This window comes from Erpetoichthys calabaricus, chromosome 12, assembly GCF_900747795.2.
Source record: "Erpetoichthys calabaricus chromosome 12, fErpCal1.3, whole genome shotgun sequence".
Classification (NCBI taxonomy): Eukaryota; Metazoa; Chordata; class Cladistia; order Polypteriformes; family Polypteridae; genus Erpetoichthys; species Erpetoichthys calabaricus.
In genome coordinates, this window is record NC_041405.2 from 119,289,199 (window position 1) to 119,316,058 (window position 26,860).

The 26,860-nt window shown below is 34.6% G+C and overlaps 1 protein-coding gene across 4 annotated transcripts in view; it reads right to left on the bottom strand.

The window, feature by feature from the left end:
* Positions 1 to 26,860, bottom strand: part of LOC114662540 (long-chain-fatty-acid--CoA ligase 4-like) — a 73,699-nt gene that overhangs the window by 23,523 nt on the left and 23,316 nt on the right. The window contains exons 1-8 of one of the 4 annotated variants that reach the window (XM_028816061.2): positions 21,803 to 22,016; positions 19,298 to 19,374; positions 14,754 to 14,802; positions 9,872 to 10,488; positions 5,302 to 5,479; positions 4,162 to 4,271; positions 3,177 to 3,315; positions 1,911 to 2,061 (exon numbers count right to left, since the gene is read on the bottom strand). In XM_028816061.2, coding sequence (XP_028671894.1) covers positions 1,911 to 2,061; positions 3,177 to 3,315; positions 4,162 to 4,271; positions 5,302 to 5,479; positions 9,872 to 10,225 — 932 coding nt within the window. In that variant the 5' untranslated portion in view covers positions 10,226 to 10,488; positions 14,754 to 14,802; positions 19,298 to 19,374; positions 21,803 to 22,016. Of the gene's footprint in view, positions 1 to 1,910; positions 2,062 to 3,176; positions 3,316 to 4,161; positions 4,272 to 5,301; positions 5,480 to 9,871; positions 10,489 to 14,753; positions 14,803 to 19,297; positions 19,375 to 21,802; positions 22,017 to 26,860 lie in introns of those variants that run through there. The other 3 variants (XM_028816065.2, XM_051935089.1, XM_028816063.2) reach the window with 3 other exon arrangements.

Here is a 26,860-nt window from a genome sequence, read left to right on the forward strand (position 1 = left end):
TTCACTCACAAAAATGTTGTTGAATTAGCTGGTAAATGAAAATCTGGAACTAAAAGGGCAACAAAAGTCATTGTTGCTTCTGTAGCCATTCCTGAACATTTCTACTAAGGCAGCGAGCATTGTTCCACCCCAAAACCCCACAGAAGGGTATATTGTCAAAACGAAGGGATGCACTTCATTAGCAACAATTTTCATATACACTACATGACAAAAAGTGTGTTGATACCTGACCATTACACGTGTGCAAGCTTGTTAGACATTCCATTCCATTAATTCACGCATTTATCTCTAGTAGGATTGACTACTGCAATGCAGTGTTCACTGGATGTTCAAACTGTTCTTTATACAGCCTCCAGTTAATACAAAATGTGGCTGCAAGAATTATTACAAGAACAAGAAAATACGAACACATAACTCCAGTTCTTAAATCCTTACACTGGCTCCCGGTTAAGTTTAGGGCAGATTTCAAAATCCTTCTTTTAACATATAAAGCATTAAATGGCCGAGGTACAGCTTACTTGTCTGAACGTATCATGACTTACAAACCAGAGCGCACATTAAGATTTCAAGATGCTGGTCTGCTTATGGTTCCAAGGATTAATAAAATAACAATGGGAGGTCGAACTTTTAGTTACAGGGCCCCTAAATTGTGGAATGGTCTGCCTGCTACTATAAGAGATGCCCCTTCGGTCTCAGCTTTTAAATCCTGGCTGAAGACTCACTACTTCAGTTTAGCATATCCTGACTAGAGCTGCTGATTAACTGTACATACTGCATCTCTGTTGTTAGTCATTAGCACTAAAACATAAGTAACATGATAGAATTGGATACTAACCCTCACCTATTCTGTTTCTCTTCTCGGTACTCAAATGTGGCACTTGGTGCCACGGCCCACCTGCCAAGTTGTTTTGCCTGCCTAAGGTAAAGTCATCCCTGATGGAGGATCGCAGGAATCGTGAGAAAGAGGGGTCCTTTCTTCAGATTGGCTGGCCCAACACTGTTTCAGGTGTGGAATGGCCAAATGGGGGAGGCAGCTTGATGGATGAGGTCTCTAGGAGTCTAAAATTATCTAAATCTTATTATGTGATATCATCAACTGTTAAATTCTCCTCCGTACTTCAAGAAATTTTTTTGTTTTTTTATTGAGGATTTATTCTGTTCTATGTATTGTACTGTATTGTATTGACCCCCTTCTTTTGACACCCACTGCACGCCCAACCTACCTGGAAAGGGGTCTCTCTTTGAACTGCCTTTCCCAAGGTTTCTTCCATTTTTTCCCTACTAGGTTTTTTTTTTTGGTAGTTTTTCCTTGTCTTCTTAGACAGTCAAGGCTGGGGGGCTGTCAAGAGACAGGGCCTGTTAAAGCCCATTGCGGCACTTCCTGTGTGATTTTGGGCTATACAAAAATAAACTGTATTGTATTGTATTGTATTGTATAAATAATCCTGTGACACTGCTGTATGTGAAAGACCCAAGATTACTAATTTCCTGCTACACTTATGCCTGGGCCCCTGTTGCCCACTACCATGCCATACTTGGAGCAATGAAAATTATTTAGTCTTGCTTGTTATCTTACTGAATTGTAAACAAAGATGATTGGGTGATGCTCATGTTTTTTTTTTTAAATTAACTTTATTTGCGTTTATGTTTCTGTCATCGACTAAGCATTTAGTTACCGGGGAAAGTTAGGTGTGCCTAATGAAGATGCCACTCTGCGAAGTTTGTCTCAAGTTAGTTTTAAAAATAACGCATGCTTAAATAGAACAATACATATACAGTAAGAAATACCTGAAGCAATGGAAAATTGTGATTTCAATAATGATAATGTCACAGTGGAATGGGGTGCTTGTGTTGTAAAATTAGTTTCTCTTCAATGAATCTTTAACCTCCAGGAACACTAATGTACTCACCCTAGACCTGGTATCCTTTCACACTGTCCAGACATACCAGCTATCAGATTACTATGATCAATCATGACTCCTTTTGGAATGCCAGTTGAACCACTGGTATACATAATAACTGCAAGATCAGAAGAACTAGGACGAGATGGAGGAACACTTACTGTGAATAAAAAAGAAGATATAAATTTAAGACATGGGTGAATATAAGTACAGTAACACACATAAACGTGTTTTCATTATTTAGTATGCTAATACAGTGTGGTGTCCAGTACAAGAACTGAGAATAATCCAGATATTGACACTTTTTTTTAATGTTTTTTTAAATAAATAAAGCTGAAGTTGTAGTCATGCCCTTACAAACTTTGTCACAAATTTATTGTCAATGCACATTTCAGAAGGATGGATGGATGGACAGATAGACAGACAGTTAGATAGACAGATTTCCCTTGAATAATTCAGACACACAATAATACCGTTATTAAATACTGGCAATAATAAAAACACATGAATGTGTTGCCACTTAAGCTTTTCATATTCATTATATCAGTTTTATTAATTATATACATTAGTGGGAGCCAAACCACATTTACTCCAAATATGATAGTATAGATTATTAAAATAGATACCTAACTAAAATACTAAATATGTTTATTTAACAGATTATAAATGTCAAAACCGCACAGTGGGTAGCCTTAACATCTACAAAAATCCAGCATCCTGTGCTCAAATCCTATACCTGGAAACTATCAGTGTGGACTCTGCACATTCCTCCCTTTTCTGTGCAGGTTCATTCCCAACTGGCTCCTGTGTGAATGTGACTGGCATCCTGTCTTGGGCTTTTTGCTGCCTTGTGCCCAGTTCTGCCTGCCAGTCTAAAAACGGCTCCTTTGCAACCCCAAATTTGATTGAGCACATTTGAGAATATTAATGTGTACATATCAAGCCTGCTTCTCGTCTTATCATAACTTTTATTGAAGCACTGCACATGTCTTTGGAGTCAACAAGTAATAACTCACCCTGCTTCAGATAATTTTCTACATTACTGGATATATTAGCACCACAGGAGCACTAAGCAGTACACAACCACGCAACAAAATTATTGCTTAAAACTAGTATCCTTTTCTTTTGCAAGATTTAAATGTATTAATTTAATGCATAATAATTATAGTTCATTGATAAAAAAAATATAACTTGGAAATCTTTATTAAAGAGATACTTTTACTCTATTTACATATACAGTACATAGTAACAAACAGGAAAATAAAATCAACTTACAGTGTTCAGGTTTGGCTCCCAGCTCCTGAACAGACTCTAAGCTGTGAATCTGGATTTCTTTAGGATAATCAGCTGTCTGGATGTTCTTTTTATCAACATAAATAACATGCTTCAGATTGTGAAGTTGCGAGAAAATGCCCTGTTTGTAAAGTAGGAAGGATATAGCAGAATCAAACATGGTGTGTTTAATATAAATAAATAAATAAATAAAAAAAAATCAAAAACTAAAATACATTAAAGAAAAAAAAGAAATAAACCATTACATGAAAATGTAACGATGAACACTTTGCTTCTACTTAACTAATAAAATGCTACATAATACATATACAGTATGATACAGGATGGGAAAAACATATGTAATTTCAACACAAGTACATTTTACATTCAAAATATTTCCTATTTAAATTTTATGACATTAATATTTTCCTGCAATTTATTTACTGTATCTAGTGATTTATGGTGTATTTCCCTAGATCAATTAGCCCTTGACGTAAAGACAGTGTACTACAGGGCACACATAAAACATTTTCACCACGGCAAGCTACCATTTGGGTTTGCGAGGTAAGGACCAACTGTTCTTATTTATATTGCTCTGTATCAATTTAAAAAAATGTATATTTAAAACAATTCAATAAAAAACAATCTTCAACTCGATTTACATCTGCCTAGATATAGAACACAAAAACAGAAACCAGTCAAAAGTCTACTAGATACCCTGCTTAGCTAAGCTGCTTGTAATTAACTGCTTATGTTTTCTCAACAATGCCTATATTTAAGTACGCTACATATTTCCTTAGAACCAATTCCTGTGATTCTTCAGCTGTGAATGAAAAACTTGTCAACATTTTCAGATATTGTTTAGTTACAATTTGTCTCCATTAGTCACTGCAACAATTGGGAAGATTTTATTTTAATAACAAACTCTTCCGTATAAGATATCAAAAAAAATGTATTCCCTCCCTCTACCACACAAGGTAAGACTTGCCTTGAGTTTAGTTTCAAGAAGTTCCACGCTTGTAATGAGATGAGTGGCGTCACACTGATTTAGTCCATAAACCACAGCATCTTGTCCAAGTGTGGCATAGAAGGTCACCACTGTGGAAATATTGAGTATTCAGTTTGAATAATTAAAATAAAAGATATATAAATGTGTATACCACAGTATGAAATTGACTTAGGTACTGTTCTAAGCTCAAGTAAACAAAACATAAAGGAAGCAATCACGTTTTGTACAAGTGATTTACATGTGAAACTTTTTCTTATTCTTCACAGAGGCACCATCACCATCTTTTGAAATTTTGCCATTTTGTTTTACACCAGCTTAGAAAATTCAAGGTTGTTGGCACTAGGTAGTAATTCACCTTTGATATGATGCAAGCTCTCTGAAGGACAAAAAAAAAAGTACATTCACAGATACTCAGATTCATATTTGGATTTTAAATTAACATTACATCAAGTTTCTGGTCTGGGAGGATCAATCTGTGAACTCAACACATATAAGGTGAAGGGAATTGCATCTTAGAAACAAATCATGAAACCAGTACTGTATTGTGTAGGACTACCTACATAATGAACTGGCAACTTTTATGACATTAGTATGTCATTAAATTAACTGGCATAAAAGCAACATCTTTACTTGTACAGATTTCAGACTAATTGTACTAAGAACACATATATACATCTATTTAGATTGTTTTCATTGACAATTTCAAATAACCTATGTGAAAAACAAGCACACATTTTCCTTCCCCAGGCATATACATAAAAAAAAAACATTTTTGAAAAGCTCACTAATGCTTATATCAACCAAACAAATTTGGGACAATGCCAATGGAATTAAATTCAAAACCCAGTATTAAAGTACAGTGGAATCCTAACCAAAAAAATTGTATTTCTTTGTATTGTGACTTTATCTGAATGCACATATTATACTGTATATCTATATTAGGTTTAAATTAGAACTTTTGATTTCAACATTAGGCTTTTTTTTTGGTATTACATATTTATTTTTGTTCAACGGGCAATCAATTTTGATACAGTTTGCTCCTTTCCAGCTACTTAAAAAAACAAAACTTTACAATTAAAACAAGGAAATACACACAAATTTTAACGAATAACAACTTACATGGAAAATTGTATCGGAAACAAGCATTAGCTGCAATCATCCATTCGGCCCTGGTCTCACAGAAAATGGCAATTGTGTTCTTTGGTTTTTGTCCCAAAGCAGCTAGGCCACTGCCCAAGTGATTCACCTGAACATCCATTTCTTCATACGTAATCCATTTGTAGTTCCCCAATATCAACTGAAAAACAGAATAGGTAATAATTTCAAGTTTATAGTTTGCCAATTAGAACCAATGCTTCTTTAGACTTTAAAATTTTGTGCGATATATCCCTTCTTGTCAAACAACTATTTCAGACAAACTTCCTTGCTTAAGCAGGGAAAGAATGATATATAATATAAAAACACCTGAAATTTCTGAATAAATCTGTAATGTTCAAAATAAGAGTATATTTCAGCTGCTCACTGTTTCTTAAAACTAAAAGCATTTTTTTTTTGTACCACTGGAGAAATGCCAAAGAGTACAAAAATTAATGAATGAATGTATGTTGTATTCTTCAAAGGAATAAAGAACAGATGACAAGAGATCATGATGGAATTATACTACAGGTAGTGTAACAAATATTTAGTTCCCAGTTGTTTGGTGGGACGGCTTCTTCACTTACTTACCTCTAAAGCACCAAATTACCATTGACACTGGTTTTCTCTTCATCACTTTATTCCTTCCTGCTTGCAAGACTTTGCTCCACCTCACCTTTCCACACTAAACTTAATTTGCAACTTGCAGTGTGTGGCAAAACCCATTTTGGGGTCAGACGCAGGCCTATAATGATTAAGTGCCAACAAGCCACATCATTACCTGGGTACCATAAAAACAGTGCACCAGAGCCATGACCGGTCTTTAAATGGCTATTTTGATACAGTATCCTCCAGGCTATCTGCCCTTGTTTATAAATAAATGGGGCAAACTGTGCATTTATCAGGTTTGACTGCTGACCTATCTTCCTGATGTATAACTGGCATCTTCTCACTTAGTCTGCAAGAATCCTTCTGTCAATGTAACACTGCTGTAGAAATTATTCTTGTAGCAGTGTTTATTGCTCCCTCATTACCTCCCATCTGAACATAATTTGTACTGTTTTCTCTGAAATGGTAGTTAGCAAGGGTCAAAACTGCCCCCACCACACAAGCAAGAACATATTTATAGGGCACTGTGCTAATGTCTTTGACCAGCCAAGAAAAGTGTATTTAAAGCAAATAATCATAAAATACTACAATAAGCACACTTTGACAAAATGACAAGCATGTCTGTGGTTTAACTAGAACATTTATATCATGTGAGATGGCTTAAACAACAAAGGTTTTGTAGAGAAACCACTCCCCGAAGCACCCAAGTTCCATTCCATGTGTTTGTTAACCAACTTTAAAAATGATTTCTTTGGGTGGCCTAAGAATGGTCTGCAGTATTAGTATCTATCTATCTATCCTTTAGCAGCCAGGACAGCAATTGAACATTTGGTAGTTTCCATCTATCCTACATAGAGAACGTTTTGCCTGTCCTTCCTCATAAAGCTTTTTTGTCTGCTCCATATTTTATGACTGTCTTGCTTAGATAGCCCAATCTAAGTCTTACCACAAGCCATCTTTTGAGTTTAAATCTAGATAACACACACCCCAAACCTTAATTTTTAGAATATACAGTCATTGCTATGCCAGATGACACATTTTTGGCTTGACGGGTTCTCCTCCATAATGTTTTGGTATAATTCTGAAATACAGTAATCCATCGCGCTTCGCCTTTCGCGGCTTCACTCCATCGCGGATTTTATATGTAAGCATATTTAAATATATATTGCGGATTTTTCGCTGCTTTGCGGGTTTCTGAGGACAATGGGTCTTTTAATTTCTGGTACATGCTTCCTCAGTTGGTTTGCCCAGTTGATTTCATACAAGGGACGCTATTGGCAGATGGCTGAGAAGCTACCCAACTTACTTTTCTTTCTCTCTCTCTTGCGCTGACTATCTGTGATCCTGACATAGGGGGTGTGAGCAGGGGGGCTGTTCGCACACCTAGACGATAGGGACGCTCGTCTAACAATGCTGAAAGATTATCTTCACGTTGCCACCTTCTGTGTGCAGCTTTTAAGTATGCTGCATGGTGCTTCGCATACGTGTCATGGAGCACAGTTTAAACTTTTGAAAAAGAGACAAATGTTTGTTTGCAGTGTTTGAATAACGTTCCTGTCTCTCTACAACCTCCTGTGTTTCTGCGCAAATCTGTGACCCAAGCATGACAATATAAAAATAACCATATAAACATATGGTTTCTACTTCGCGGATTTTCTTATTTCGCGGGTGGCTCTGGAACGCAACCCCCGCGATGGAGGAGGGATTACTGTATTCATTTTTTGAAAGGGTCCTGGGTGAATGCCATTGCCATTCAGCTTGTGCTGCACTGTATGGACAAGGATATCGGCAGCAGGAAGTAAGGTGTGAAGAAGTTTGGATAGCATTTTGGGGTTGGTTCTCTTTGACAAACTCTTCAGTTAACTTGCTGCTCTATTGGATAATTTCGAAGGGTGCATAGAGTTAGACTATTCATCTTAAAACAGACAAACAAAATTAAAAACAATAAAACACTGTCTAGACTAGCAAGCCATTACAACTCTTTGCCAAAGGCTCAATTAAACTAAGCTGTATAGGTAAGGCCAGATTGTCAAAGTTTAGTATCCAACTATTTTAGTCCCTGTCATGCTTATTTTTCTTGCTTGAAATGACGAATCATTGCATTTTCAGTTAATTTTGCACATTATTGATTTCCAATTTTACCTGTTTTATTTTGCATGCAACAATATGTCCACCTGCAAACATGTGATTTGTTTATATAATCCCATTTAGAAAGAACAGTTATAATTAAACAAGAATGTTATAGTAACAACATAAAATTTAGATGCATAACTTGTAAACAGTGCTCCAATTACAGCAAAAAATGAGTTTATCCTTAAAGTAAAATGATCAAAAATAACAAGCTACCAGAATTAGTGATGCAAATGAGAGCTGAATGTCAGTTTAAAAAAAATTTTGTATGTCCACAAAAACACTCATATTTGAATATGATCATATCATCAATCATATGAATATGATTTCATCTGGATATCTAAAAAAATTTAAGGATATAAGGATGAGCATCTGCAGGTAGTCCAGCAAGTGTTTACAAAATATATAAAAAAGTGTAAGCAAAAAAACGGAAAGAGAGAATTACAGCCTGAAATCATTAATAGCAAAGGAAAACAAACATGTGCAAGTGTGAGGGATAAATAGACATTGGCCTAGTGAGGTGACAAGACATGCTAAACAGTCACCAGGTGTCAGGGACATCTGGCTAAGGCCAATGCCTGAACAACACTTATTAAATAAATTTAATACACCAACAAGGATACATGGAGCTGCCAGAAGTATGGCATTGGCAGGTGTTTCTTGTTCCTTGGTCCAGCTCCATTACACTGTACACTTATACATTATAAGCATCATTAATGTGGACTTTTACAATAATGGAACTTAGGGATGAATGGGAATACACAGTTCCTGAAGGAAAGCACCAGAACACTACTATGTACAGGAGCATAGTTTTGCCTGAAAGGCGGTCAGTATTCTATTAAGTAGTAGAGGTGAACTGAAATAAACTTTTAAAAGTCAAATGTTTAAAAAACAAACAAAAAAATGTATTGGACATACCCTCATGGTTACAAATTCAATACTTTATGTATTCACACTTTCTTAAAATGGCCAATAAACAAGTTAGATAATGCCATACAGTTATTTGTTCCAATGCAAACCTTCAAACACCTTATTTAAAGTGAGGGCTTTCTCAGTGTGATGTGTGGTATCACATTTAACCCAAAGATATTTTGAGCATACAGGTGCCAGTTTTGCTCTCATTAAACCACAGAATTCTTACACAGCTGGTTATAGGGTCTTTGGTAAAATGTGGCCAAGTTTATTATTTACACATTTTTCACCAAAGGCATTAATATCAAATGCAAAGTTTTTCCCATTTTAATTATGAGAGGCATTCTGTTATAGCTACCACTGAGTCATGGGAGATTTCTAGACTAAAACCAGTCTATTATTAGATTTGTGATTGTCCAGAGGTCAATGTATTTAAAATAGAGTTAAGAAGAACACCTTAATTATAGAAAGTGACAGGCAGTTAGATTCCTTAAAGCTAATTGTGTATTTTCAAATTGTTTACATCAATTGTTATTTGTTTATGCCACCACAAATTAAGAGAATAATTGTGGAATCTTATTTTAGAACTATTTTTGAAGATCTGTACAATTCTGTTTTTGCCTTGGTGGGGATTTTTCTGTCATCATTGGCAAGCATATCCATTAAATAAAGATTCAATACTATTAAATAATACAATGTGGGGAAATGTGATGTGGGAGAATACCTTTAATGCCACTATAAATACAAAATGAGAAATAGGCTATAGTATTTCTGAAAAGGATTTGATTGTTCTGGTCCAAAATACTGTTTTAAATTTGAAATAATATTAGGGTATCACTTCACCACTATTTTCCCATAAATTAAAAACATATGGTTGTAGCATTATAGATTAAAAGTGCAATACCTTTTTAAAGACTTTTCCTGTAGGTTGAATTTCATTTTCTTCACTCAGCACTTCCCTTGTGCCAAGGCATTCTGCTTTTGAAAACTTCTCCACTGAATGATCGAATAACTTGTCCAAGGTATCAACTCCAGGAAAGTCCATTGTAGACAGAGAATCAAATCGGTCCACAGATCGGTAAGGGCCTGATGGCTTCCCTGATGTTGACTTTGCCTTTATCCGTTTTGCCATTGTCCTTTTCATTTGAGCATCAGTAAGAAAATACCATGGAATAAAAGTAAAGATTGTATATAGCCATATCAACAAGTAAAGAGGGAGTAAAAAAATGTTTTTAAGAAAATTCAGTTTGAAATTCATGTCTTCTAAAGTTAATAAAAAAACAAGGAAGTAGTAGTGCTGATGTGAAAATGTTCCAGCTATATCTTATTCTTTTGTCTTTTTATTCTTCTTGATGAAGTTAGGACTGCTGTGTTGTTAGGTGTCAAATTAAGGCAGATAAGCAGGCAGTGAAGCAGCAGTAATACCGAAGAGGAAGTAGCATAAGTTAACCCGTGCTGTTAAAATGTACACATATTGCTGGCTTAAATAAAAACAGAAAAAAGGAAAAAGCAGTGTAGGCACTAGTTAGACAAGAAAAAGACAGCAGGAAAGAGAGAAAAAAGAACAAAAAAAGATTATTAGTGATGTACTGATATCTCATACCACTTTTACTATTCAATAGCTTTAAATTAAATACTAAATTAAATAGTAATTTATGTGACACACAGCTGTGTTTAAAAATCTTTAAATGGTGAGGCTCTACCCATTTGCAGAATGTCTAGAGAAAAATCTCAAATATGATATTTATGCTATCCTTCTTCTTTTAACATTTACAAGTCCTAACGTTTTTATGTTTTGGTTATACTGTTTACTACTTTGGAATGCATTTCTGGTTTTGAACACTACTACATTCTGAACATCTTTACTTCCCATTGCCTGTATAGTTTTTCCATACACTTCTCTAGACTTCATAGTATGTGAATTTGGCAATTATCCATTTTAACTGTCTAAAAATACATACTGTATTTATACTCATATTTTCAGGATTTAATTCACTCCTTTATGCCTTGTACTTCACTTGCAGTTGTACATAAACATACAATTAGATTTCTGTACCCACTTAATCATGGGAGCTGGAGCCTATCCCAGCAGTCTCACTGCATGGCACAAATCAGACATGAATGGGACACCAGTCCATCGCAAACTAAACGTATACTTCTGGTCAATAATTGACATATAAAAATAAAAATCTTAGACTTAATTATTTAACTTTTTGATTACCTCTCCCCTTTGCACATATCGACACAGGAATGAATTACAGCTGCAAGCGGCAACACTTGTGACCAAATGTACTAAGAGGTGGGAAAAGAGAGTACTAATTCCCATAAGTCTCACCTGGCCATATTTTATTATTCATGTCTTTTACAGGGAATACTATTTCAAAGGGTTTAAAAAAATTACATTGCACAAATTTTAAAGTGCATATGTGCCACAAGTATGTCGTACATGAAATGTTACTAAATATCTTAGAAAAAATAGAGAACCTATTAAGTATTTCTGACATAATAGATTCAATGTGAAAATAAAAGTATGTGTAATTAATGCTTTTTAAAAAGCTCAGAATTTTTTCTTTTATTATGAACATAGCAACTAAAGGTTGCTCAAGAACCTTCCACCCAAAGAATTTTAAAAAGCATGTTACAGCAGCTATACAAGTTTTCGCATGCAACAAAACAAGTCAGTGCAACTTTATAAAAATATAAATTCTGGTTCAGGATTAACAGCTAGAAAGCTGTTTTATTCCCCAGTTTTGCCATGCTTCTCCATAAAGGCATATACATGGAAGTTTTGAGTAAGTCAAAGAACCCACCCTGAAAATAATTTTAAACCTTATTTAAAAACGATGTAGCAAATATTGCATATTGTTCAGTAAATCCGCTTTTGGGAACTTCACTGAAACAAGAAATATTATATATATATATATATATATATATATATATATATATATATATATATATATATATATATATATATATATATATATATATATATTTACAAAATTGCACAGGCTTATTACACAAAAGATTTGAAGAAAAAAAAAATGGCACATCAAACAATCTATGAACAATATTACTTTTTTAAGCAGAGCACCCCACAACTTTAAATAAGGCACAGCACAGCAACTTAGCAGATATTACTAGCATTTTAGTTTTTTTCTTAAATGTGTTAGCACCACTTTAACTGAAATTGCAATATCAAGCAGGACTAAAATAAATCATAAAGAGGAATATTCTTCTCATACCAAAATTGAAAGGTATTATATCTTGGCCTTAAATTAGATGCATTCGATATAAACAAAAAGAAACATATGTAAAACGTGAGAAGTATTTAAGCAAAAAAATATTTAGCCCAGGAGCTTAAGAGCTCTCCAACATGCCAAAGTGCAACCTCTGGCAGAACTGTTCAAAGTCCTATGCTTTTCTGAAAGGAAAGCACCATTTTATTAATTGAAAGTTTGCATTAACTGCTCAACACATGCTTGTTTTTGCAGGCAGCCTTTTTAGTTTGTTATTGCCCTGCAGATACAAAATTGTTCAGTCATGAGTCATGTTAAAGGGTTTTAATTCACTGTCTCCTTAGTGTTTGCCAAGTGCTCAGATTAGAATTACTGAATTGCCATAACTTTTGGTCCAGTGCACAATATTTTAAAGACTTATCAGAAGAAGAAAACAGAGTGTACTAAAGTCATACTAGTACATACACAATAGGGATGTGCACTTTTTATATCCAGCCACACCTGTGAAGTTTTTTGTCTTTGATTAACTACCCAATAAATAAAGAAGTAACATTTTCTCAAAGAGAGGTAGACATCTGTGTGGGACTGTATTATTCTAACACCCCTGTTACAAACTGCAGTGCTTAGATGCTTTCCCATTTCTTTTCTATTATTATGACTTTTAATATAGCAACATACAAAGAATGTATTAGCAAATGTTTAAATAGATTACATTTACTTACACAGTAATGTGCAAAATTCTAGATCACCAAGGGAAACTCATTTTAAAGCTAGTATCTGGGCAATACATGTTTATTTGCTCCTTGAAACATTATATTACATTAGAATAAACATAGATTCAATAAAAAGTAAGTCAGGATTTTGTGTGTCCTTCCTTATAATACAAAATATTATACACTGCTGTATGGTATTTTTATATAGTACTGTAGTAAATTCTTCTAAGACCATGGCAAGAATTTCCTACAAGTCTTCATTTGAATTTGGCTGATTTTTGTTCTTTTTTCCTGTACCCCACAGAACTTCAGCTGCAATTGGGTATTAAGGCAGTTTTAATCCTGTTTGCAATATGTGTGGGGTCATTATCATGCTGAAAGCCAAAGATTACACCAATGAGTTATTTATCTGAAGTTACAGCCTAATAAATTAAAACTGTTTATATTCCTCTGCAGTCATTACTTCAACGTTTTTTCATGATCCCCTACAATGTTGGCTAAAATGTAGCACCAGACTGTGATAGACCTACCATTGTGCACAGAGTACTACAAACACACTTCAATGTATTTCTTGCCAAAAACTTAAATTTTGGAATGACAACCAGTAGGAAAAAGTCTTAAGAAATCCTAATTTTAAGATCTGTCATGTACTGCAATCTCTTCAGCTTGTTACCTTTCTGCAAGAATGGGTTCTTGGCTGCAACATGCTCTAAAAATCACATTTCTTTTAACACTTCTTAGCAAGATCGAAGGGTATAGTTTGATGCTAGATCACTCTGGATCGGACACCAAACGATTTATATAAGTCTTCTGCTGCATTTCTTGTTTTTATCTTTCACTGCTTTAATAGTCTTTTTTTAAATGACAGCTTTAATATAACTTCTTGAAAATCCATTTACGGGTGCTGTTGCTCACTGACTACAACCTTGTTTAAATAAAAATATGATTTTATATCTGTCAGAATGTTATGGTAGCCATTTTCAAACCTCTCCTTGAGGCACCCCAGTATTTGTGGAATAATCCAATAAACCCATTATTAGTTAAAATTCATGATTAGCATGAATGTTTCAGCTGATCTCTACCTCATTAAAATTTTACCAATAGCACCACTGATTTAAATGAACAGACAAATGGAACGGATAGGATGTTTCAAGGGGAGGTTTGGACATCAAACTTGTTTTGTTCTACCCATCTCACTAAAGGATCAATACATTTTTTGGAAAACAGAAGAAATATTTATTACTTTTAACTGTATTAGTATTAGCATATAGTCTATAGTTATAATTTCCCCTTGTAGACAAATATTATATATCTAGCTGTTGTCTTAAGAAGCAAACAAATACTTAACGTCCAGAAAAACTAGCCTTAAAAAAATCATCTTTTTGAATAGCCCAATATTTTTACACAGTACTAAATACAGCCTTTATACTTTAACAAAGTCATCACCTCTGATAAGGTAAACTGGTGGAGCCAGTTGACCCTGTCTAGTCAGATATAAAAGGTGAGGGGGTATTGGGATCTGATTAGATATCACAGGGTCATCTAGTCATTATTGACTGATGCTGGAAGTAAAAAGAATGTAACAGTAAACTTTACTTGACATTTTGAGGATGCCTTTTTAAAATTTTTTGGCCTCTTCATATGAGACACGACAGTGAATTAAATTCTACTTTAAAATGTTGACAAAACAATTGTAATAGGTAGTCTACTATTGTTTTTTCATGCGAGATACAAAAAAAGGGTTATTCATACCCACTCCTTGTTGATATTTTTAATTTTATTTAAGAACAATACACTTACTTTGGACAGATTTAAAAGAATTTACAAAAACACTTACAAATTCTGTTCACGTAGTTGAATGTCCTTTCTTGATCTTTCTTTGTTTTCTGTCACATACATGCAAGAAAGAAAGATAAAAATAGCTACATCATTCCCATTTTTTAGAGCGATACAGACCAAAAACAGAAATCTATTAGTTCCGGTAGTAGGCCTGCTCAAACAATGGCCTATGTGGTGATTGAAAACCTAGTACTGTATACAATATCTGCCCCGACTGATTCAGCTTCCCCTATCAAAAAAAAAAAACAAAAAACACACACACACCTTTATTAAAGTAGGAGCATCAACTGCAAAACAGCAATTCTTCAAGTTTAGAAAAAAAAAAAAAAACAACAAAGGAAAAACAATTATTTTGTCAGTTATTTAAGTATTATACTGACAGATTTAGGGACTTTTCATATAATGAGTTTAAAGAGAACTTAACTGTTTTGTTCCTAAAGTCCAATACCTTGCATAGGAGAGAGGTGATGATACAGTGTAACAAAAATGGAATATACCATTTTATTTAATATACAAAAAAATTGTCAAGACTCGAATCAATAACGAAATTGTCTATTTCAGAGTGGGCATATGTTCAGCAAGTTTTGAGGCTTTTGCTTCACGAGCATACTGGTAACCCCTGAACAAAATGTGAAGCTGCAAGAACACAAAACACAATTGCACACAATAAATTAAATGTATGAGTTTGGATTCACCAAAAATAATAATAATAAAAACTCATTAAAAAATGACACGCCTATCTTTCACTATTTCTGGGGCTAGTCTGTCTCTTTAATTACTATGGACCTTTTTCAGTCAGGCTTTAGGCCCCAACATAGCACAGAAACCGTGCATTTACGTGTCCTAAATGACGTCCTTTTGGCATTGGACTCAGGACTTCATGTGATTATGGTTCTTCTCGATCTATCTGCTGCGTTTGACACAATCGATCATGGCATCATGATCTCCCGACTCGAATTCTGGGCTGGTGTATCTGGCTCAGCCCTCGACTGGTTCAAGTCATATTTCTGCAACAGGACCCTTAAGAGTCATGTTGGACGATTTTTCATCTGAATCAGTCCTACTCCCATGTGGGGTCCCCCAGGGTTCCATTTTAGGGCCACTACTTTTTTCAATCTACATTCTGCCTTTAGGTGCAATTTTTAGAAAACATGCAATTTCATATCATCTATATGCTGACGACTGCCAAATTTATTTTTCCCTTAAGCCAAACTGACTCCACCAAAACCTCTCCTCGACTGCCTATCTGACATTAAGGATTGGCTGGCTGTAAATTTCCTTCATCTGAATGATTCAAAAACCGAGGTCATTGTTTTTAGTCCCGACTACAAACAGATTCCATCTTTTGGCCTCGACTCTCTTCCCACTCCAGTAACTTCATCTATCTTTAATCTCGGAATCAAAATGGATTCGTTCCTGAAAATGGATGCTCAAGTCAATAGCACAGTAAAATCCTGTTTTTTTCCAGCTCAGGGGTATCGCCAAACTCAAGCCTATTCTGTCTAACCATCTCCTGGAATCAGTAATCCATGCATTTATTACATCCTGGCTTGATTACTCTAATTCCTGCCTTTATGGTATCAGCAAAGCCACTCTTTCTAGACTACAACTGGTTCAAAATGCGGCTGCAAGGCTTCTAACAGGGAGTGGCAGAGGCCAACATATTACTCCAATTTTAAAAACCTTACATTGGCTGCCGGTTAGATTCAGAACCGATTTTAAGATACTCCTCCTAACTTATAAGGCATTAAATGGTCTAGCCCCCGCCTATTTGAGTGTTTTGCTCCATCGATACAATCCCCCTCGCGTTCTTAGATCCGCAGATCAGCTGCTTCTAACCGTTCCCAAGGCACGTTTCAAAGCTCGTGGTGAAAGGGCTTTCTCCGTCGGTGCACCCAGGCTCTGGAACTCCCTACCCTTAGTGGTTAGGCAAGCCACTTCAGTTGCCACATTCAAATTACGCTTAAAAACGCACTTCTTCACATTGGCTTTTAATTCTTAACTTGTTTCATTTTCTACTTGTTTTTAGCTATTTTCTCTATTTTATTGGGTCCTCTGACCTGTTTTTAGTTTCTTAGTTCAAATTCTCTCTTAATGTTTGCTTTTAATATTTTGTTTTTAGTCCTGTTTGTTTTAACTGTACAGCGCTTTGGTCGGTTGTAATGCTGTGTTTTTAAGCGCTCAACAAATAAATATGGTATGGTATGGTAAGGTATAACATAGTTATACATAACATGCAATGGTGCAAGAAGAATGAACTGCAAGAAATATATTCAGGATATGCTAATATATGTAACATTTACAAAGAAAAAAGATAATTATCTCTGTTTGTTCATAATATACTCTGCATGGTCTATGTAATTTGTTAGACAAGGCAAAAATAAGAGGTGAACGACAATAAACTTCTTGGCAGATGAGGTTAAGTCAGTTCAGAAAACCAGTGTTTTGTAATTATTGGTATAATCAGAAAATGAACTCTGCTCTAGACAAGCCTAGACTGTTCTTTTTTATTATTACAATTTCTGTGTTATCATAAAGACCCTGATTATGTACCTAACTTACTATAACCTTATGTTAAGAATAAAAAAAACTATCTTATTATGTCAGATAAGGCTTGATATGACATGTATTTGTTATCACATTCAACATTAGCCCTTTACTGACATTTTTAATGTTAATGGACTTTAGCATACAACCTGTACGAAGAGGGTCAGATTCGATAATTACCTTGCTATCCTTATCAATGTCTTGTTGCCATTACCTAACTGAGGTGATAGGAACACTCTTAAAAAACTGATTTTGCAATTATATCCACAGTATATTAAATGCCTTACTTATAGCCACAAATTCCATGAGTCTGCCAAAATATTAACATCAATTTCTCAATGATATATTTAATTATAGCCAAAAAAATACATTTACAAAAGGACATTTTAATTAGCATTGTTTTCTGTTATGCTCAGTCTAAAATGTTGATGATATAAAACCACTTGGCGGTATCTCATTTCTTCACTCTTTAAAATACATTTTCTATCCTAACAGTAATATTTTTTGCAAGTTGATTTTTTAAATTACTTTATGCTTTTTTTTCTTAATAATGTATCAGATTTTATACTTATTATGTGATTATGAGAAATACCATCCAAAATGTAAAATTTCCATTAACAAAAAAGGAATATATAATTCAATAACATTTATTTAAACTGCCTTGTCTTCTTGGTACTCATTATGATTGCAAATTTCATTTTTTAATATAAATCTGTGTTTAGTTTTTTTTTTAACCATTGATTCAGCAAGATCAGGCATAAAATGACCAAGCAGTGGGACGCTGTAGGTCTAGGATTGTATATAAGGTGTTCTTTTAAAAAAAAAAAAATTTTAGATATATTATAGTATTATATCACCTTTACACTAATAATAAAAAAATATCAATTAAAAGCTACCATACATTACAATTACATAATGCCAGTAGACCAACAAGTTTATCTCACCAAAACATTGGCACCAACATAAGCATGAGTTTCCGTAATGCTCAGAGAGAACACAAATGAATCCGATATCTTACATACATTTCCTATACCTGCTGACAAAAGACAAGGTTCTTGTGCAAGTATGGTAGGAGATAAGAAACAGGGAACAGACGTCTCTAAACTAAGTGCCCCTTCAAGTGTATAAATATTTCTAGCTACACAGCTGTGCACTGACTGAAACCAAACAAAACTGAGAAATCAAGTTGTAAACAACATAACCAACATTTATACACATGCTTGAAAAGTTACCTTTTAAAGAAGTTATTGAAAAAAACATTAAATCTACACAAATTACAAGGAGGAGAAAAAGTTTATTAAATTTCAGTGGATACTTTTTACCTTAAGGTAAACTATTTTTTTCCCCCAACAGGAAAATCTCTGTCTTGTTTCTCTTTATGTTTTGATGAGTTAAAAAAACAGTAACTGATAAAAGCATTAAATGTAATGCGATCTTTTAGTTTGAAAAACGATTTTATAATAAAAATCAAATGCACTGAAATTAGAGGGAAAATTCACAATTTCAGTTTTAGGAAAAGTTCAAATTATTTTTTGGTTTGATGTCACCAACCCACCTAACACATATTTGAAACATTTCAACTTACGTAGTTCGGCTGATTATAATAAATTGATTGGTTAGAAATAAGGCAAACTAAAGGTGGCAATGCCTGTATCATTTCATCAAACCTCTTAAATTAAATTAAGTTAAACAGGGCTTGTTAATGCTGCACACACCCCTTATATTCACAAGACTTGATCTTAATTTTAAAACCAGAAAATTAGAGGTGCACATGACAAAATACAGTACTGACCATTAGACTGTACCAAAAATAAAAAATATGGTAAGCAACACAGATTTAAAAAAGACAAACAAGAGTATTATAATGTCATAAACCAAATTGTGTTTCTCATATCACTGATTGTGTCTAAATTTCTATGAATACCAAATGCATATCATTTAATATTGACAGAGATGTTTGAATGACAAAATACTTGATCACTATAACATACTCACCACAAAAGTTGATGTGTGTGCTGTTAATTGGTTTCCTACTCTTCACTTAGTATTTCCTTTTTAAGAGGTCACAACATCTGAAAGCACAGAAGGTACAAACATGGTGCATATAAATTACTCTGGTTTTCAGCTCATTAAGTCTGGTCAGGCATGCAGTCAGAATTGGTCGATTAAAAGAAAACTGCATAAGTACAATTTTACATAAACTACCAATCTTTAGTTTAACAACATACACACCTATCCACATCTATTGACATTTCCCAGAACTTTACTTTACTCACCAGTCAGCTTATCTTAAGTTTTGCATGAAGGAATAGAAATGTAGTAATTTTCATTTCTAAAATACGTACTAAAGAGTTTAAGAATGAAAATTCCATTTTCTCCCACAATGCAAAATAGTAACCTTCTCATACAATTGCCATTTCTTTGAACACATACCCAAGGCCATAACATGAGCAAACAACTGATAAATCAAGAACTTTAATTTATTAAAAGGGTGGGGATTCCTTAAAAATGAAATCTCATCTCTGCTCCTACTGCTTCCAAAAGCAAATCAAGGATTTATCCTGATTAGAAATTTTGGCACGAATCTTTCAGAAGCAGATAGTGTCTATTTTATATACATCAGTTCAGACACTGAATAAAGAAAAAAATCAAAGTGAAATCTAATATTACATCAGATATGAGTATAAACAACTAATGATTTAACACAAAAAAACAAGATCCTGTTTAAGTTGTAAAGTCACATGATACTACCTCCTTAATAAATTTACATACAACTAATTAAATTGTTAGTTTAGTGCTCAAATTCTGAGGAATGGGAGGCTCTATGGGAAAAGTAACATATGCTGTATATATCATCACATTTATATGCATTTATTCACATGCACAAAGTACACTTTGCTTTGCTTCTTATGCAACATTATAAAAAAATAAATGAACACAGCTGTTGCATCATTGACTGAAGCCATCTTTTACAAAAAAAAGTGTAAATATATTCTAATTTCATTACAAAATATTAAAACAAGATTGATTTCAAGGAGTAAAAAACTGCAAACCATAGCCAGTCACTTAAATTTAAATTCTCAGTTGTCATTATTTTAAATCAAAAGTGTCAGCAGACAGGCACGATGTTCTGGTCGAGGTTGATATTATTCAAATTAAATAAAAAAGTTTAATGTATTATAAAAGGTGAGCTACAACTTGATACAGGTAATTACGCAATTTTCTTTTAATCAGAATTATCTGAATGTTGCAAACATCCTGTCATACATTTCTCTCTGCAGATGCATTATCAAACATCATCTATTTTCCTTTGGTTTGCGCTTATCTTACTGAAACTTTTACAAAATAAACTGAAATCCTAAATCATCGCCATCTACAACTGTATTGGTGTTAAAATGAGAAATACTTGTAGGATTGTATGTCAGTATAATGGTGAAGAAAAATAGCGTTAATGAACGAAGGTAATACCACAAATAATATACCATACCAACAGCAAGCCATCAGCATTCAATAAACAAATACAATAAAACTGCAATACGTTTAGAGTTTTCTACATGTGAGTAAATAAATATATGACTCAATCTTTATTTTATATAGCACCAATCAAAGTATAATATAATATGATGCTTTACATTGAAAAACAATGAAATTTCAAAATGAACACAACTACAATAGAAAAGCTTTCAAATAAATTACAACTACATGCTTAAAATGTACACAACTATAGTACAAAAAAGAAACTCAAGATTACTGAACTTATGATAAATGACTTGTAATTTTATATACACATATATATATATATATAAAATTATGTATATGAAATTACACACACATACACATAAATACAGTTTATATATACATATATGAGCATACCAGTTGTGAACATTTGTATTACACATTTTCACGCACACGCAAATGTTAAATACGCAGTCAAAGTTTAACTCAGTGACTTTATTGTTTAAAAGGACTGCGAAAGAAAATACAGTGTGCCGATATTTATAACACAAAAATAATTGCATGTGACTAAAAACTAACCAATGCCAGTGATCATGGGATGACACCACAGACATTAATCATCCACACTACTCAAAGTAAGGATTTTTAAAAACACGTATTACTATAATACATTATTAAATAACAAAAATACACATAAAAAATACACTTCGTTCAAGCTACTATTATAAATAGTTTTAGTTGACATTTTTGCTTTCACTGAAAAAGACCTGTCTGTGTGTAATACTTATGTATGTACTACAGAATTTTAAGTATTTGAATGCAAGCCTCTTTAAAGTTGAGCTTTTCCCTACACAACTTTACACTAATATTAAACTGAAATATTTTAAATGTGCCATTCCAAATCGTTCTGTTCATACAAGTATCTTTCAACACGTGAGCAGCAATAAAGTTCTTCTCAAACAAACAAAAAAAAAAAGAATTCCTTCTATATTAAACGTTTAATCTCTGACACATAATCTGAAGAGAAATACAGAGAGATCCTACCTGAATTCTCCGGCAGCTCGTTTGAAGAACTCTCGTGTTAACTGCCTGCTCTCTCCTGATCGCTGCTTTTTTGACTTTGCCACTAACGTGGTGTTCTGGCCAGTCTCCGCCCGTCTGTGAATGACGCTTTTACGCCTTAAGGAAATGATGCAACAACCTAAACTCATCCCTGAGTCACGGGTAACACCAGTGCGCAACCTTGCTGTACCACATCGGTGGATTTCACATTAAAGTGGATAAATTTTATCATCTCTTAACCCTCCCCCGCTTAGCCATATTATTATATTACTAAACTCAATCATAAAAATAATACAATGAACTTTATACTTATTGCCCTACAATCTTTCCTGGCCCACAACCCCTTTATTTTGATACAAAAGAAACGAGCAAGTTAAAATACCACAGGCGCCTTAGGTAAACTCCACTCGGTTTAGCAGAAAGTACCCACTCCGGCTCGGAAACATAAGCAGTGCTACCTGGTACCAGACTCCAAAATAAAACTGCAGCCAAGTTATTTCCTGGTAATGAGCTATTGGACAACTGTAAAAACTTGGAGCCGACATCGTGGTAGAACAGAAGTGTAGAAAGTTAAGTTTTTTATTATCTCACAGTCCAAAAATGTGCGGTCTAGAGCATAAAATCACATCATTTCCGCGATTCGGAGAACATTCACAATCCGGGAAACTAGGCTTCCATTCGCTATTCAGATAATGAACTGGAACCAGTGGAGGGTCAGCATACATTTGAAAACAGATCTCACAAAGAATAAAGTCACGACCTGCGGTGGGCTGGCGCCCTGCCCGGGGTTTGTTTCCTGCCTTACGCCCTGTGTTGGCTGGGATTGGCTCCAGCAGACCCCCGTGACCCTGTAGTTAGGATATAGCGGGTTGGATAATTGATGGATGGATAAAGTCACGGCCGCATTCGCAGTAATCTTGAGATATTCACTGTATTTATTACTATACAAACAACTGAGGTGAAAACAGTAGTAACTTTTTGAATGACGTGTCCTGGGAAACACGGAGAAACTGGTAAAATCAGGTCACCTTGGTTTAAAGGATTGCGTATTTCAACATAATTGAGCAGTACGAAAGGTTCAGCGTCACGGAAAAGTATTGGCACACTATGTGGTGCTCTTGTAAAGAAATGCGAAAGCAGCACTCAGGAAAGCAAAATCAGCAATAACCATATATAGTCACTTGCCTGAAAACGTAATAAACGCTCCAAAACTACTGTCAACTTCTTCAACAGGGAGCTCGTAACCGTAATGTGGTACTTTTTAAATCACAATCCGTTTTAGTTATCTAAAAGTACGGACGATTGTATTCTTAGTCGCGCTTACTTTAAATATGGCAAGCAAACCCATTTTACACGAATGTCCGCGTGTCTACTTAATACTCTCAGTAATCTCGTACTGTGATTACAGAAGTGACTGTTTTTTTTGTTCTTTATTTCGCCTTATTTCTTGTATTAGGAATTTGTTAGTTTTCGCATACCCCTTGGGGTCAGCCATTGTACAGCGCCCCTGGAGGTTAAGGGTCTTGCTCTAGGGCCCAGCAGAGTAGGATCTCTTCTGGCAGTGACGGGGATTCGAACCGGCAACCTTCTGGATACCAGCACAGATCCTTCGCCTCAGAGCCACCACTCCGCCCCATAGTTTAGTATGCAACTTGTAAATGGTTCAGTGTTTCACCCATTTATGTAAGAATCTTAGCTTTTTTTTTTTTTTTTTTCATGAATCCTTGTTCCTAATTTTTAGGGTCACACTTTGACTATATACCTTTCAAAAACTGAAGCTTGAAATTAGGCTGATACTGCAGATCATTTCTCAATTCCTCAAATCTGGTCACAGCTGGGATATGAAGTACAGTAATGGAGCTGAGAATATTATGTCTTGTTACATTACCTGAATGAGGTGTGACACATGTACACTCAAAAATAATGGTTCTTTAATGGAACTAAAAAGTTCTATTCTGGGTTCTGTAGTTCTTCATATAACCATTACTTGACAAAGCATAATTCTGGGAAGGGTTCTTTGCATCTGAAGTTGGATCTTGTATTTTTGAAAAGGTTCTAATATGGGGTCAAAACAGAAATCTTTCAAGTATGGTAGGCTGCAGGACATTAACAGATTAAGAAATTCTGGACATATTCTGTGTTACTATACCTATGCAGCAAGAGTCCTTTTAAAATCACAAGCCATTGGTGTTTCACAAATCTGTTACCTTCTATTCATTATTATTCACTCTAGGGAGTCTGTTACAGACAGAAAAAAAGGTTCTTTCTGGAACCTTCACGTGGATGAGTCTTTTGGGAACTTTGTTCCCCTACGGCACTGCTCTGAAGAACCACTCAGGCACCTTTATTTTTAAGAGAGTAGAATGTGAATCTGTTCCACTGTCTGCAATGTCACATTTACTATTACCAGACTAAGGAACGGGCTTTTCAGCAAGACCTAAAAACATACTTTTTGCCTTGTCTTTAATCACTCCACAATGACGAAAATTGTGCTTGCCGTCAGAACACAGAAGTGTTTATTAGTGGAACATCTTCCGCCGCTAACTGTTGATGCCCCTTGCCCCACATATTGACATTGTTTGGTCATCTGATTACATTTAAATTTGGGACGATTAAAGTGTGGTTGCGAATTGAGATGCAATAAACACAGAGCTGTCGCTAAGCAAAATACATTACATTTATGTTGCTTTAGTTATGGCACGCAACTATGGACATGAATTGAAATGCAATATGATTTTGTATTTCCCGTAGTAAAAAGCAATTGATCACTTTGTTGATAAGTTTTAATTCTGACACGATAATATGTTGACAAAATTAAAATGCCCCAGGTGCACGTGTGTTCCATTTCAATGTAGTTAATATGCTGGATTGCATTTAATTTTGGCACAAATAATTTTCCATACATTACAAGTTCTATAAAAATTTTTAAAGTTTCTCCACTCAGTGAATATACTGGCCAGTTCATTGGTTCAAAGCTAGGTCTGGGCTAGTTGGCTGTAAGCACAACTTCTTTCATCCTTCAAAATTTGTGTCTACTTTTCATAAACCAATTTTTACTCACCTTATCTGCTTGTTTTTTCTGACCTTTGGCATGTTCTAAGTACTTAAACTCCAAAAGCCAATATAGTATTTTTTTAGCATTCAAAGATAATTGAATGGGAATTGCTATACACAGGCACTATTGATAAGAAGTTAACTTAAGTTGCTTGTTTAAGACATCCAAAGCAACATCATCTATTTTCTTCTGAGCACAGAGTAATGACATTTAAACACTCCAAGACAAGCTCATTCCTAAATAGTCCCATTTACTTTATGAACGTGATACTACATTTTAAATTTGCCTGGTAATATTTCATAATTGAACAATATTATTTGATACAAATTATATAAAAACAAAGTTTAAATAGTGAACAGCCAAAAATTGTTAAACTGATCAAACAGCCTGGACTAGGTCAAACATCCACTTTCGAATCTTTTCTTTACTGGGCCTCTGGAACATATTTTTTGGTTCTGGCATTAAAGGATAAGTTTAGTATTTTTCATGTCAAACTTATTTTTTCACAATCATAATATTAGTTTGCCACATAAAATTGTGTTTTAAAGTGAAGCAACTTTTATTAACTTTAAAAATACTTACAGCTTACAATGGAACCCCACATCCATTAAAAAAAGCCTTAAACCTATCTTAAGGAGCAAAGGTTTTGATTTAAGAAAACAGGTCTTTTGCATTTATGAGGCACTATCACACATTTTTAGTCAAATTTTCTCAAGGTATGGATTTGTTACTTGCTTGCTCATGTGTGGCTGTAGAGTTATCATAATGTAACACTGATCCCCCTGCCCCCACCAATTATTTTACATAGACCATTAAGTGAGATACATGGTGCATGGCACAGTGAAAAATGCAAACAGGAGTTTCATTGTACTTTGTACACATAATAATGAATCTCAAATGAACTAATTGCAAAGCATTTTCTTGTAAAACCTTACTTTTGTTTTTTAAAGATGGAAGCCACTTTTACTGTGTTTTGCAAGGCTTGAAGAAGAGCAGTATGTACTGATATGCCATACTGGTTTTCTCACATTCAAGCACAGAGTGAACGCCTGTAATTTCTGTTCTGTTCTTGTCACATCATTGCCTGTTACAGGAGTCCAATATTCTCTCTCACTGATGCATGTGCACAATTGGTCAATCCAGCAAGAGCAGGCAGTGTCTTCCCTATTGTGAAAGATTACTGGCGATCATAGGTGTGTTTTTCCCCATAATTATTGTCTAGCTATCTATAGAGCAGGGAGAGCAAGGGAACCACGGAATAAGATGGATAAAGAAGTGGGCAAAGACACAATGCTAACTGCAAGCCTCTTTTTAAAATGGCTGAAACTCACAACAAAGGTTTGTTTTTTGTCTCTTTCCTTTTCACTGCAATATCCATGTAACCTCATTATGCGGATGAATACTCAATTACATGTTTGGTTTGGGAAACTGACGTATTTGAGGCTAAGGAGCTGCGATGGTATCCTGAAGGTTGCCGGTTCGAATCCTCGTCACTGCCAAAAGGCCACTGCTCTGCTGGGCCCTTCAGCAAGGCCCTTAACCTGTAATTGCTCCAGGGGCGCTGTACAATGGCTGACCCTGCGCTCTGACCCCAAGGGGTATGCGAAAACTACCAAATTCCTAATATAAGAAATTGTATAAGGCGAAATAAAGAACAAAAAAAAAAAAAAAAAAGGTTCTTTAGAACCCTATTGTAAGCTCTTCACTTTAGAACGCTGTTTAATGTGGCAAATTATTACATACCATGATAATAAAGAAATAAATTTGACTTGAAAAATACCAATCTTATCCTTTAAAATCCATGCTGAAGACACGTGTGTCTATATCACAGGTATGTTGCTGCACCATTGGATTTTTTTCGTTTCTATTTTAATATAACACTTTTAAGACCTACAAAATAGTTCCAGATATTACACAAATTAACTTCTGCTTACTCTAATAGTCTTGTACCCTATGATGCAACAGGCAGTTCAGGCTAGAGCACA